A 14,304-nucleotide genomic window follows, 5' to 3' on the forward strand; every position below is an offset into this window, starting at 1 on the left:
TTTACTAGAAGAATTTTAGAAAATTAGAAAACCTGGAATTAATAATAAACAACTGATAGCCAACCTCTTATAAAAATTTCTTTCAACTATATTACATAAAAAATTATTTTGAAAATGGTTTAATAATATATTGATATTTCTACAAACTAAATTTTACTCCACTTTTGTGCACTTCTTAAAAATACTGGTTTATTCTAAAGGGCATAAAATAACTAAATACTTGAAGTATAAATTTATAAAGCAGTTGTTTAAAACTGTAAGATTTTTTTATTAAACTGCCTAATCTAATTATAATGTTTAACTCACTCTCAAAAAAATAAATCGTTTGTGCCTGTTAAGCTAAATATTTTTTTTGGAAAAAGTGGCAAGATATCAGTTTTTATCAGTTCAAATGCTTAAAAACTACATATTTTTTTGATTATATTATTAAATTGTGATTTTCTTTCTAAACAGGTATTTGGCTTTTGAAGGCAAATGCCAGTATTTGTCACTACAAATGCTAAAAAATTCCTGAATTCCTAAATAAATTTTTAGAATGAATTTTGGTTTGTTTGACAAGATAAAATTAAAACTAAATTTATTTCTTAAAACCTTTAATTTTTGAATAACAAAATTTGAGTGTAATTATCATTTAGAGAAAAGCAGGGTTTGTGCGCATCAGGCTAAATCAGTTTTTTTTAAGTTGCAAAACATCAGTTTTTTTGCTTGAAAATTTTTGAATTTCAGTTGATATCATTTCAAATGCTTGAAAACTTCTGAACTAAGAAAAAAATTGAGAATAACTTTTATTTTCTTGAGGAAATCTTATAAAGTGGTGAATTTATTTCTAAGTATAAACTTAGTTATTTTAAGCAAAATCAGTCAGTATTTTTGAAAAACAAATGCTTAAAACTTTTTGTTGAATCTGTAAAAGAATTTTAAGAATCTTTATTACTTTGTTTTGAGTAGATTATATACGTCATAATTATGAAAATTCATTAAACAAAAAAATGCAGTTTAACATTACAGCTTAATTCAAGAACTTATCTGTTATTTTGAATTTGTTTACATCAGCTATGTTTTTCATAGCTTAGTTAGTCTAACTTTTTAAATTTGTTATTTGAAAGCTTTACTCCAGAGTTTCCCTAGGTGGTCAGATATTAGGGGGCCATGTAGGTCATAATTTGAAACTTTTACTAGATATTCTGGAGATTGTTGATGAAAAAAAAGTCTTAGGTGTTTTTAATGGTAGTTTTTTTTTGTAATCTTGTTGGAGGGGGCCATGGCTTTTTCAATTTCTTTAAAGGAGGCCTTTTGAAAAAAAGTTTGCAAAATCCTACTTTACTACATCAAATCCTTTTTAGATTAAATAAATATTCTAAGAATTTTGTTCATATACTTTACTGTTTGTTTATTAAAATAATTAGAGATATTCATATAACTAAAACTTAGCTTTGAAATAAAGGTTTCTAAGTTTCTATCCATATATTCATAGTAAAATTATGTTTTACAAGTGTTGAGTTGATAGTAATTTTTATTTTACTTTTTTAGTTTGTTATAACAATTTTAATTAGCAAATTGAAGCTTATTTTAAAATTTACTTATTTATATAAGAAGTTTAAAATAAGTGATCAAAGCATGTATTTTAAATAACAGTTATATAATAAACTTCTTTTTAACAGTTAATATTATTACAATGACCAATTAAAAATGTTCAAGTTTCTGGGTAAGCGGTTGATAGGTGTTAAAAAATAACTCGGTTAAGTTTTTATTTTCTTTAAAAGTAGTGTTTGTAAGTATTTTTGTTTTGTTAATTTAATAATTTGAGAAAAGTCAGGTTAGGTTTAAAAAAAATTGAGCACAACCGTACATAATGTGATTCTAAAAAAATCAGTTTAAAATATTAAAACTGTTGTGCTGTAAGTTCTAGTCTTCAGATTTAGTAAAGATAGATCATTTTTAAATAAATAAACCTTATTTAAGTTTTACTCTATTAAATCTTGTCTAAATTACTATGGATTGCAAGCAAACTTATTTTTAGTTTTCTTCTTCTTGTATCCATAGTTTATCAAGATTGGTTTTTTTTTTTGAACTCTTTAATGAGAAATTTATACTCAAAAGACTTTTTAATAATTATTGTTTTATATAGAATGTTTCAAGTTACTGCCTTTTAATAAATGAGACTTTATTATTATATTTATAGATGTAAATTTAAACACCTAAACAATGTTAAAAGTTTTTTTTTTTTTCGAAATATAATATTGTTAAACTACTTAACTTTAAGCTTACAAATAGCCAATATTAGTTTTTTTAAATAAAATCCAATTAATGTATAAAAAATTAAATATGATATCAATTTGTTACTGATAGGTTATGGTATAAATTAATGCTTTTATATATAGTTTTTGACTTTAACTTTGAAATACTAATAACTTTCATATCCACAACTTGCAGAAGTTATTGTATGTGTATTTTGTTTATATATATTTAAAGAAATGTCTGTCCCTAAAGAACACAAAAGGTACTCTTTTGATGGAGACGTTGTACATATTGAACTTACAGAAGATGGTTATATGCCACCAGAAACAGCAAGGTACTACATTAAGACTAGGACGGCTACACAAGATCAATCAGTAGTTGGGGGGTACTGTGGAATTCGAGATTTTGATGCATACATTTCTCCTACTGTAAGTTGTTGTATGATTACTGCTTAATAGTTTAAGAGTTTTTAAATCTTGAAGTGTATCTAAATAAAAAATTTTAAGAATGTGAGTATTTAATTAATTTTAAATACGAATTCTTTATACAAACGTTTTAGAAATAATTTCGTGTAATTAAAATTACTCTGTTTGTTGAAGCCAATAGTAATATTATATTTTAATATTTTTTTAATGATAACAAAAGAAATATGAAATAAAAACTTAATAAGTCAGAATAGTCTTTAATGAACAACCTAAATTTTATGTGATATGTTATACAAAATATTTAATAATCTTCTTAAAAGTAATATAAACTATTTCACTTTAAGTTTTAATTATTTCAATGACAATCTTTTATATTTAAAACAAAAACTCCCTTTTAATAAAAATGTATATTTTGTAAAACTTATTTTTTATCAAACTTATTAAAGTTTAAATACTTTTTTTCGTAAGCAAAATATTTAAATGTTTTAAGTAATTTAAAGACATTCCATTAAAATATTTTATGAAGATCATTATATTTATGATTAACTTAAAAAATACCCTAGTTAATTTTTTAGTGCAGTGTTCAATGTAGCAAAAGTTTAATTATAAATGTAGTATATGGTTAGGTTAAGCCAAGTATAAAAAGTACTGTTAATTAAAAAAAACAAATCAGAGTAAAGACCAAATTGGTTTTAAAAAAGGTGGTTTAAGGAGTTAGGGGGTCCACCTTGTTTTTTAATTTGTTTAAAAAGTAACAACTCGGCTCTCAGACGCTATTGACCACTTAACAAAATTAAATGTAAATACTTGAATTTTTTTAGATTAAAGTTAGTCAGTACAATAGTTAGCTAATGAAGGTGTTAATCAAAGTAACAAAAAGGCTAATTAACTAAAAAACTATTTTCTATGATTTTCAAACAATTTTCTTCAAATCTTTACATTTAGTCATTGTTTTTTTTAAATGAATAAAATTAAATCTTATAAATAAAGTTTTAAATTTTGAATAAAAAATAATTTTTTTTGTTTAAAACCCAGCTAATACTCTCGATCTTGATCTAAATCTTTATTTATATCAATGCTTTGAAATTTTTAACTTAATATTTCTTTTCAACTTAAAATTTAGCCTAAAACTTCGAGGTTTATAGATCGAAAAATAAGGAGATATATACTAGCTGATTTTAAAGTTACCAAAAAATGAATATAAATAAATTGTGCTTTATACGCTTGTATCAGAAAGTCTTTCAAAAATACCTATATCTTTATAATTTAATACTTTTAATTACTTTAAAAGGTAAATTATTGTTCACGTTTAAAATTTATATATAAAAGCTAATATCGTTTTGCAAAATAAAAACGTTTTTCCTTCATCACCTTAGTTGTACGAGTAGATTGCTTTCAATTTAGTTTAGACATCAAACAAAATCAATCAAAACAAAAAAATCAAATTTTCAACGAAAAAAAATTAAATTAAACTTGAATTATTTCTTTAGCCAACATAATTAAAAAAAAAGTTTCCTTACAAGTAGTTAAAACTTTAATTTTATTTTAGAAATACAAGGCATACCGAAACAATTTGCCAAATAGAAATGGTGCTCCCTACGACTATGTTCCATACATGAAAAGACGTCACGAAATTCCTTGTGGTCGCCCAAGTAATGGTGGACAAAATGCTGCTCCGGTTTCTAATGATCAACACACAAATGAAGAACAACAAAGAAACAGTTACGAATCTAGAAAAAGCTCTATCAAAAACCCTTATCCAGTGGAAGAGCCTAGGTATAGTAACGCTTCTAATCGAAATTCTACTGTTGAGCGTGATAGTGTTGAAAAACCAAGAAACAGTTACGCAGCTGATCGCATGTCTGCAGCTGGTCAACTATCTGGCCAGGAAACAGGTAATTCACGCCCCTTAAGCATGAAAAGTTCGACAGTAGAAAATACAGAGCATTCACGTCCTGTAAGCATAAATAGATCGACTATAGAAAAATCAGAGCATCAAGTTGAAAGTCGAAAATCATCTGTTGACCAAAAGTTTGACGCAGAGAATAGTAAACGTGATTCAACAGGAAGTCACCGTCATTCAACTGGAAGTAACCGTGATTCAACTGGTAGTAACCGTAATTCAACCGAAGGTAACCGTAATTCAACTGGTAGTAACCGTCATTCGACTGAAGGTAACCGTAATTCAACTGAAGGTAACCGTAATTCAACTGAAGGTAACCGTAATTCAACTGATGGTAACCGTAATTCAACTGGTAGTAACCGTAATTCAACTGGTAGTAACCGTAATTCAGCTGGCGGTAATCGTGTTTCAACTGAAAGTAATAACTAAAATGAACAGATTATAAATTTATGTTTGAAAAAGGTATCTCAGCATCATCAAACGATGAGTAATAATGATTTTTATTGTCATAATAAATCTTAATAACTCAATACTGTTTGTTTATTGATAGAAAAAAAATAGCGCTCAAAAATTTTGGTTGAAAGACCTGGTATACGTAAAAACTATTCGGTTATTGAGTCGAATTTAACCAGTGAATTTAGATTTAGTTGTAAACTTGTATCAGGTATTTATTTATATAAGAATAAATAAATAAAAAGAATCTAACGATATTTAAGAGTTTACAAAGCTTGTAATGATTTTTAAATTGTTTAAGCTAAAGTAAGATGTTGTCAAAAATATAAAGTACTTGTATAATATGCAGGTACTATACATTTTTGACAACATCTTAATTTGGTTTTATTGATTACTGTATTTACGACTAAGTTAGTTTATTTAAAAATACTTATACAGTGTACAAGTATTTTCAAATAAATAAATTTAGTTCTAGCTTATTAAAGATAATTTTTAAAATTTAAATTAAATGATACAGTGTGATAGTAAAATAAAAATCAATTATTATCAAAATAATGTTTTTTACAAAATCACTCCACTTTATCAAAAAGTTTCCTTTGTAGTGTAAATTTCATTCAGTGTAAGTATATTCGATTTATTGTTCAATACTGGTTTGAAATTCATCTAGTTTTTTTTCAGTTATATATTAGTTTGATGTATAAAAGCTACCTTCATTTTTTATTATATTTACTATAAATGTAAAAAGAACGCTTATTATATAATGGCGACGCGTGGTCTTTTGTTAGGGGGTGCTGCGGATTTAAAAAGATCCCCTAGTCTGAAACATTTAGATAAAACTCATAAAGGTTTAAAAAAATGGCAAAGTTTTAAGCAAAAAATCTATAGTATATTATTTTATTTAATTCATCGTAATTCAAATGTAGAAACAGAACTTTAATTAGCTAGATATATCTATACCAGGGGTCGGCAAGCTGCGGCCCGCGGGCCAAATGCGGCCTTCAAAGCCAAAATCTGCGGCCCGCGAGTAACTATTATGGCTGAAAACACACTTTTTCCAAACATTCAAAAAAATAGTTTTGCAATAAAAACTAACAGTTAGGCTTTTAATTTAACATCTACTCTTAACTAGTGCCAAATTACTACTTGTTTTGTAATATTTTGGTTTATAATTGTATTTATCTACTACTTACTATTTTTAAATAATTGCGGCCCTGGAAAACTTTTTTCTAAAAAAGTGCGGCCCGCGAGCAATTTTTTTGGAAAAATTGGCCCGCGAGTTACAAAAGGTTGCCGACCTCTGTCTTATACCTTTACAAATTACTCTTTCTTAACAACTATATCTACTTTTTAAATTTTAACTCTATGAGAGTTTCTGTATTTTCACAAATATAAAGTTAATATATAAAATTAAAGTAAACTCAATTTCACAAGTATATAAATTAAAACTTAACTACATAGTAATAAAAAACTATTATTTATATGTTATAATAAACGTATAAACAAAAGTTGAAAAAAAATAGTGCAAGTTATTTGTAAAACAAAACAAAGTTAAAATTATTATATAAAACTGGTCGTACTTTTTTAGATAAATAACTAAGTAAAGTTTAGTCAGACTTAGTATAAATGTTGTAAAACAAGCTACAGGTAATAATAACTATTATGAAAAATTTTCGTCTCACAAAAAGTTAATATTTTTATCAAACATTTAGATGTTCTTGAAAAATAATAGAAAATTAAACAGTTTGGCTTTTAATACACAGAATTAACAAATAAAGCAATATCTTTGTAAAAGCTTCTTATTTTCAAACTAAAAGTTATAAATTAACCTATAAACATTAAAATCTAATAACCAATAATTACTTATTTTAATCAAAAATCTACAAAATAAGATCTAGCTGTGAAAAAGTGTTTTACACCGCTCTAATGGTTTAATATCAAATATATTTCAAGTCAACTCATACAGTATTCAAGAAGTAGTACCAAAGTTCTTCAAAATAATGCTCTTTTGATCAGAATTGAAAAAAAATTGGAATAGAATTAAGACTTTAGGGAACTTAGTTAGTTTTTTGTAACTGGTATATAAATTTTTAGTGTATATCTTACAAGCTAGAGCAAGTTAAAACATAAAAATTAGACTTTTTTTTTATTGTCAATATCTAACTGTTTTAAAGTTTGAATTCGATTTGTATTCATATTATATACGAAAGCTTTATAAAACTATTTTAAAAATTGTTATTATTTTGTGTTTTTTACTAAAAGCATATTTAAATTTAATTGAAGTTTTATTTGTTTTTTATTGTAATAAAAAGTTAATAAAAACGTATTTTTTTGCTTCAGGAAGATAGAAAAATTAAAGTATGTATAAATTATGCAAAACTAAAAAAAAAATTAATACAAAAGCTTTTTCAGATCTATGATTCTATTAGAAACTAGTTGTATATCAAAAACTACTAGATTAGTTGAACATTTAAACAAAAACTTATAGTTCACCAAAGATTTAAAACAATTTCTAATGTGACTTACAAAAAAAAGGGAATAACTTTTTTATTTTGATCTAATTTTTTAGAGCTTCAACTAGGCTACAAATTGATTTTTTTTTAAATAAAATAAAGTTTTAAGCAGTGTCTAGTCAAATTCGAGGGAACGGGTCAGAAAAGCACGGGTGACATTTTAGCACATAGTGAAACTTTAGCACGGACTGACACTTTAGCACGGTGTGACAATTTAGCTCGATGTGACACTTTAGCACAGAGTGATACAAAGCACAGAGTGTCACTTTAGCACGGCGTCACTTTAGCACGGAGTGACATTTTAGCACAAAATTTATTTTGCACTTTTTATTCTTTGCTTAAATCACATTAGGTACTGTATTGTTTAAAAATCTAAAAACCAACTATGCAACATGTAAACTAAAAGTTAACAAGCTTTATATGAGTTACAAGTTTAAGCTTTAATTAAACTAAAACAAAAGTAAATTTAAAAACTTAATTAACTTGTTTTACTATTTAATTTTAGATGTAAAAATTTTAATACTTTAAAGTTTTCGACATAAAACTATTTTAATAAAGTTAGCAATAAATACAAGCTCTAGGATTGTTAAAACTTTTCTTAAATGCTTTAACTAATTTTAATAAGGCTAAACTTTAAGCATAATTTTTAAATAAAAAGTGATATATTTTTTGATTAAAAACCTTCTTATTTCATTTTAAGCCCATAGTATAAACTTTATTTATAAATTTTTAAGACAATATTTTTAAAAGTGTTAGAACTAACTTTCACAATTACTTGTTTGTTAAGTTAATTATTTTAGATAATTAAACATTATTTATCTGAACATTTTAAAATATTTAAAACTATTAGGTGCTAAAATGTCACTCCGTGCTAAAGTGTCACTCGGTGCTAAAGTGACACCGTGCTAAAGTGTCACCTTGTGCTTAAGTGACGCTGTGCTTTTCTGACACCTACCCAAAGTCGAAGAGTACAACAGGCTCCTCGTGGAAAATATATAAAACAAGTTTCAGGTAAAAAACTGATCTAAATAGTATTAAAATATCAAAAAGATACTGTAAAGCTACTTTAAATGTGTTTTTTAATAATAATAATAATTTAAATGAAAACGAATGTATATGATAGATTTTTCTAGTATCAAAAATCAAAATTTTATCATTTAACATGCGAAATTGTTTAAAATTCTAGGTTTATTCAACATTTCTCAAGTTTAAGGTTTCTCAGGTTTATTTTACCAAAACTGACAAATTTCAGAGTTTTTTAAGATTACAGGTTTTTTTATTTGCCTATTTTTTCCTTAGTTTTTAAGTATTTGTATACGAAGTCTTTTAGCCAAGCATTTAAAAACTTTATAGATTTTGTAGAAAAAGTTTTTAAGTTTTTGAGTAATTTTTAAAATAGATTTTGCCATAGTTTTATTTTTTTAGTATTATTGTTTCAAATCATGCCTCGAACTTATACAGAACTTTTTAGATATAGATTATTAAACGATAAAAAAAGAAGCTAAAAATATTTGCTCCTACGACCTGGTGCACAAAAAACCTTTCGGTTATCCAGTTGCACTCCACGGATACCATAATGTCTTGTCCAGGACATTTACCAAGTTACTAGCTTAAATAATTAAAGAGAAGATAGGTTTTTAATGTTTATACTTTATTTATTTATTGCTTTGTTTTCCCCTCCTATAAGGGACCTATGATAGTCTCCTACTTTGACTGGTCTTATCTTAAACGTTGTTTTGAATTTCTTAAATCACTAAAAAATTTTGTTTATTAAACGATAAAAAAACGCTCAAAACGTTTGGTCTAAGGACGAAAAAAACTTTTGGTTATCGAGTTGTACACCACATGGTTTCATATTTTCTTATGAGCAAATAAAAATTAAATTATAAACTTTTAAACTGTAAAAAAAAAACAATCAATGAACTGTAAGAAAATAAGCTAAGTTGTGTATTTTAAGGTTTAGGCTTAGACTGTATTTTCATTTTTATGTTATTAGACAGGTTTTAGAGTTCATTATGCTTAAAACTTTTTTAAACCTAAACCTTAGAAAATAAAAACATAAGTAGAAAAAACTTTTAGAACTAAAAAAAAACTTTAACTTAATTGATAAAACGAGATAAACAGTAGTAATAGCAAACATGAAAATGATTGAAAGATGTGTCACAAGTTCTTTAAAGAAGTTAAAGTTGGAATAAGCTGAAATACTTTTACATTGTACATTGTCAGTATTTAATGCTAAAATGTTACAATTTAGTGTATAATCTCATAAGTTTTTAAGTAAAGCTCAAGTAGTTCTAATTAAATTGAAAGTTTATTTCGTTTTATTATAAGTTTTATATTTCACGATTGTTTAAATACTAAATCTTATTTACAAAAATTTGTTATATAATTAAAAATAATATATCTTTTAACAAACAAATAAGCATTATTTTTAGTTATTTAAGAAAGTATTTAAAAAAAACATAATATTTATCTACCAAATAATAATATATATAAGTTATTAGTATATTAGTCATAAATTGTTTTAGTTTTTAACAAGAAAAATTAAAGTGCTTTTTTATATTATTAAACTTTATGTGAAAAGTTGAAAATAAGTCATTTAACGATTCAAAGTATCTTCTTACATTAATAGAACAACGTTAAAGAAAGTAATTTGTTTTTTTTAGTACATTAAGTATAATAAAAAGTATTAAGACTTTTTTTTTCACTTTAAAATTTTAGACAAAACTTGAAATAGTTAAATTTACGATCAGTTATAAATGTTACTTTACTAATTTAGTTGCTTATTTAACTTATTTGCTTATATACCCAAGTCAGTTTAAAATTTAACGATCTTTTATTATCGACTTACAAAAAACATTGGGTATATTATATAAAACCAGACACTTCTTAAATGAACAAGCATTATATTTGATCTTTAATTCTTTGCTTATGAGCAATGTTAGATATGGCTTGTTGTGCTGGGGAAGAGCAAATAAAAAATGTATAAATGAAATTAATGTTCTCATAAACAGAGCACTTAGATGCATACATTATAAGAAATATGATGACAGTGTAAGAGAATTAAAATCTCAGAAAAAAATATTAAATGTTGAGAGTCTGTATTTATATGAATTAGGTCTTTTTATGTTTAAGTTTAACAACAATTTGTTACCAGATAACTTAAAAATTACTATAAAAGTGTAAAAAATGTACATAATTATCATACCAGGTCTTCAGAAACAAATTTTTTCCTACCTAGATTCAACAGCAAAATAGGTCATAAATCACTATCCTTCCAAGGTAGTAAGTTGTGGACTAAGTTACCATTAAGTTTAAAAAGTATAAGTCATTTTGGAAAGTTCCAGCATAAACTTAAAAGTTATCTTATCTTTTAAATAGTAATTCTTAAGGTCATTAGTGATCATTCCTACTCCCTATTTACTTTGTTTAAGGAGTTAATAGTACTTGTCATTTAATATCCAAACTTTTATTAATTTTTTATATTTCAGTTTTTTTTTTGTCCGAAAGTTGATTTGTTTGGTCACAGTAACATTGGTTTAGTCTGGATTTTAGCATTTTCTATCTAACTATTTCTAAGACTGTCGTTAAAGATTACTATTTAATAATTCATTTAATATCCAATATTTTGTTTATTTTTTTGAATTTTTTTGTTGGAAAGTAGATTTGTTTGGTTGCATTAACATTGGTTTAGTTGAGATTTTAGCATTTTCTGTCCAATTATTTTTAAGACTATTCTTTAAGATTACTTTTTTGAATTAAGTTCAGAATACTTACAAACTTTTTTTTTTTAAATCTTTTTTCGGCTTACAAACTTTATATACTTTATTATTATATTTCTTTTTTTATTGCATGAAAATGTTAAAAGAATAGTTATAGATGTTTACATTTTAGCAGAAAATAAAGTATTTTAAAAGCAAGCTGAGATAACTGTTTCAAGCAAATTTATGTTAAAGATAAATCTCTTTTTGAGCAAAGCAAAATTATTCTTTTTTATGTTTACAAATGTTGTTTTCTTTCTATTATTTCAGTTAAGACTTAGACAAGTTTTTCAAAGAGAAAAGAGTTTTTTTTTTTGATTGATTTAGTGGAAAGAAATTTGTTGTTGTTAATATCATTGTTGTTAAAATTATTATTGTTTTTTTTTTACGTAATACGTATCTTCATATTTTTATTTATAAAAGTTAATTTCAGTTGTTGTAAAAATCACTTCTTTAAAATTCTAAAAAAAATCTTACAATAGTTTATGTAGCTATTCAAATGTGAAATATTTTTATTTTTCAACTTAAATCATCCAAAAAAAACCTTTTTAGCACAAAATACTTAATTAAAATGATATATTTATTCTATACTTTTTATCTAGTTAAATTTTTTTTTTATGGATACAGCTTTATTTTACTTTGTTTGAATATTGCAGTTTTATGTTATTTTTATTTTTTTTTTAATGTTATAGTTATATTTTACTGTTACTTATTTTTTGATAAGTTAAAATAAGTTGGTAGTAGAGTCAAAATTCTTAAACACACATAAAAAAAAGGAAATAACTTAACAATATATATATATTTTTTCTCTTTTTAAATCATATAAAAGGGTAATTTATTTGCAAAATTCTGGATTAATTTTCAAATTGAAACTTCAGATAAAAACTTAACCTTTTAACGTAATTTATGTGTATATAATGTTAGATATATGTGTGTGTAAAAATTTTTTAATTTTTTTTTGGAATTTTTTTATTTTTTATTTTAATATTTAATGTTGTAAAGTTTTATAGTGTCACTTTTCATAGAGCTTTTCGTTTTAGAGTTTAATTTTTTCTTTTTTTTCATTTTTAGCTCATTATAATTTTGATTAAGTTTGGGTATGCAACTCGATGACCGAGAGGTCTTTTTGCTATCCAGGTCATTGAACCAAAACATTTTTGAGCAAAAATTTTTTTTTTTTTTTTGCTTTTTGTTCAATAAACTATACTTTCTTTTTTTGTTGCTCAATTTACTTCTTAGCTTATATATCGTCTTTAATTAGTTTGCGTTGAGTTTTGAGAGTTAGTATTTTAAATGCTTTTTTTTATGCTCAGTGAGCCATTAAAAACTGGTGCATAATTGCAGAAATAGTGTACCTATTTGACAAGGCACCCCCTTGACACTAACTATAGATAGATAGATTGTTTGGTGCACGACTATTCAAATACACAATTCAGATTATTAAAAAAAATGAAAGGGTCACAACTAAAAAAGTAATGTATATTTGTCAAATATAAAAATTCATACATAGGTCCTATTAATATTAAAATATCTAAAAGCTGTTTTTTTATTTTTGCAAAACATTAAATATTTTTTGAGATATTTTTTTTAAAGGTAGGTATGGCTTAAATAAAGTAAAAAAACATAGTTATTTTTAGTAATTTTAAATAAATACCTTGAAAAATATTTAAGATTTTGAAAAAAAAAGTGGCTTGTAGATAGTAATAAGATCTACATTTTTTTTATTTTTTTTAAAATTTAAATTACTTTTTGAGATATAGTCTTTTTAATATTTTTTTAAGAGTTTGAATTGTTGGAAGTTTAGTTGTCCAAATTTGAATTTTCATGTAACCATATTTTTCTATAGTATATTTGTATATAAAATATGCAAGATCTTACATTTATATTAACCTAGTATATCAGGGTTGCCACACACTCAGGGAACTCAGGGAATTTTCAAACTGTAGAAAATCTCAGGGAAACTCAGGGAAACTCAGGGAATTTTGGCATTTTTCTTTTAACTCAGGGAAACTCAGGAAGTTTTGATTTTTTCTCTAAATTTCAGGGAAGTTTTTGAAAATCTCAGGGAAATTTTTTTCTAGATCTAGAATGAGGTTTAGTTGATCCAGTTTCAATTTTTTGTTCAAAAGTAGTAATTTTTATTATTTAAGTGGTTACTTAGAATTTTTTTAGCCTTGTGGCTAGTTCTTTAATATTCTTAGTATTAACATTGTAGTTTTTTTAAGTTTTAAATTTATATTTACTTAAGTAAAATCAAACAGTTTAGAGAAATGAAAGTTGTTGTTAACTATTCATTGAAAAGTTCTAATAAACTTTTTATTTTTAGTTACTTACGTAGTTTAAAAAACACTATGTTGTACTATTAGTTCTTATTTTTTAAATAATAAAGTTATTTGTTATTTGTTTACAACTACTTGTTTTCAGTAAAAAAAATTAAAATGAATACAGATTAGTGTTGTATTACTTTTTTTAAAAAAATAGAGTAATATATTTTTGTTTATAAATAATAATTTTAAAAGTAGTAGCAGTAATGGTAATTAATTTTTTAGTGTGAATGTTTTAATATAGTATACTTTACAACTTTTTTGCAGATTTAATTTAAAAGTTGAGAACAGTTGCTAGGAAAGACATACAAGTCATAATGAAGTTATTATGTATGCATTTAAGTGAGTTCTTCATGTGAAAGAATATATAGTATAATTAAATTTTGTCAATTAAAGTGTCAAACAAATTAAGCTTTATTCTTTTATGTAGAAAGTTAACTAACAAGTTTACACAAAGTTGTGCAAAAATTTAGTTTTTAATTTTTAATTGGTTTAAACCTTTTAAGATTGAGTTTTTGAAAACAGTTTTTTTCATAAATTTAATGCAGAAGCATACACATACAACCTTCCTTTTATTATTAAAGAAGACAAATGAAAATGAGGTATTAATAATTTGTGTTAGAAGAGAAATTTTTTTTTTAAGATTTGAAAAATACTCAGGGAAACTCAGGGAAATTTAAGGTTACTCAG

General features: G+C 24.5%; 1 protein-coding gene across 1 annotated transcript; it reads left to right on the forward strand.

The window, feature by feature from the left end:
• Positions 1-2,474: 2,474 nt before the first annotated feature.
• On the forward strand, positions 2,475-4,995 carry LOC145841373 (uncharacterized). Its single transcript, XM_082948735.1, has 2 exons — positions 2,475-2,666; positions 4,213-4,995. The coding sequence occupies exons 1-2, from the start codon at positions 2,475-2,477 to the stop codon at positions 4,993-4,995; spliced, it is 975 nt and encodes a 324-aa protein (XP_082804861.1).
• The last annotated feature ends 9,309 nt before the right edge of the window (positions 4,996-14,304 follow it).

This window comes from Thalia democratica, chromosome 7 (assembly GCF_965202585.1).
Source record: "Thalia democratica chromosome 7, ktThaDemo2.hap1.1, whole genome shotgun sequence".
In the NCBI taxonomy this organism is placed as follows: domain Eukaryota; kingdom Metazoa; phylum Chordata; class Thaliacea; order Salpida; family Salpidae; genus Thalia; species Thalia democratica.

Bases quoted from the DNA above. Each gene is read 5' to 3' on its own strand.
- LOC145841373 (XM_082948735.1), top strand. From the start codon at position 2,475: ATGTCTGTCCCTAAAGAACACAAAAGGTACTCTTTTGATGGAGACGTT. The intron at 2,667-4,212 runs GTAAGTTGTTGT...ATTTTATTTTAG, and splicing joins ATGCATACATTTCTCCTACT to AAATACAAGGCATACCGAAA.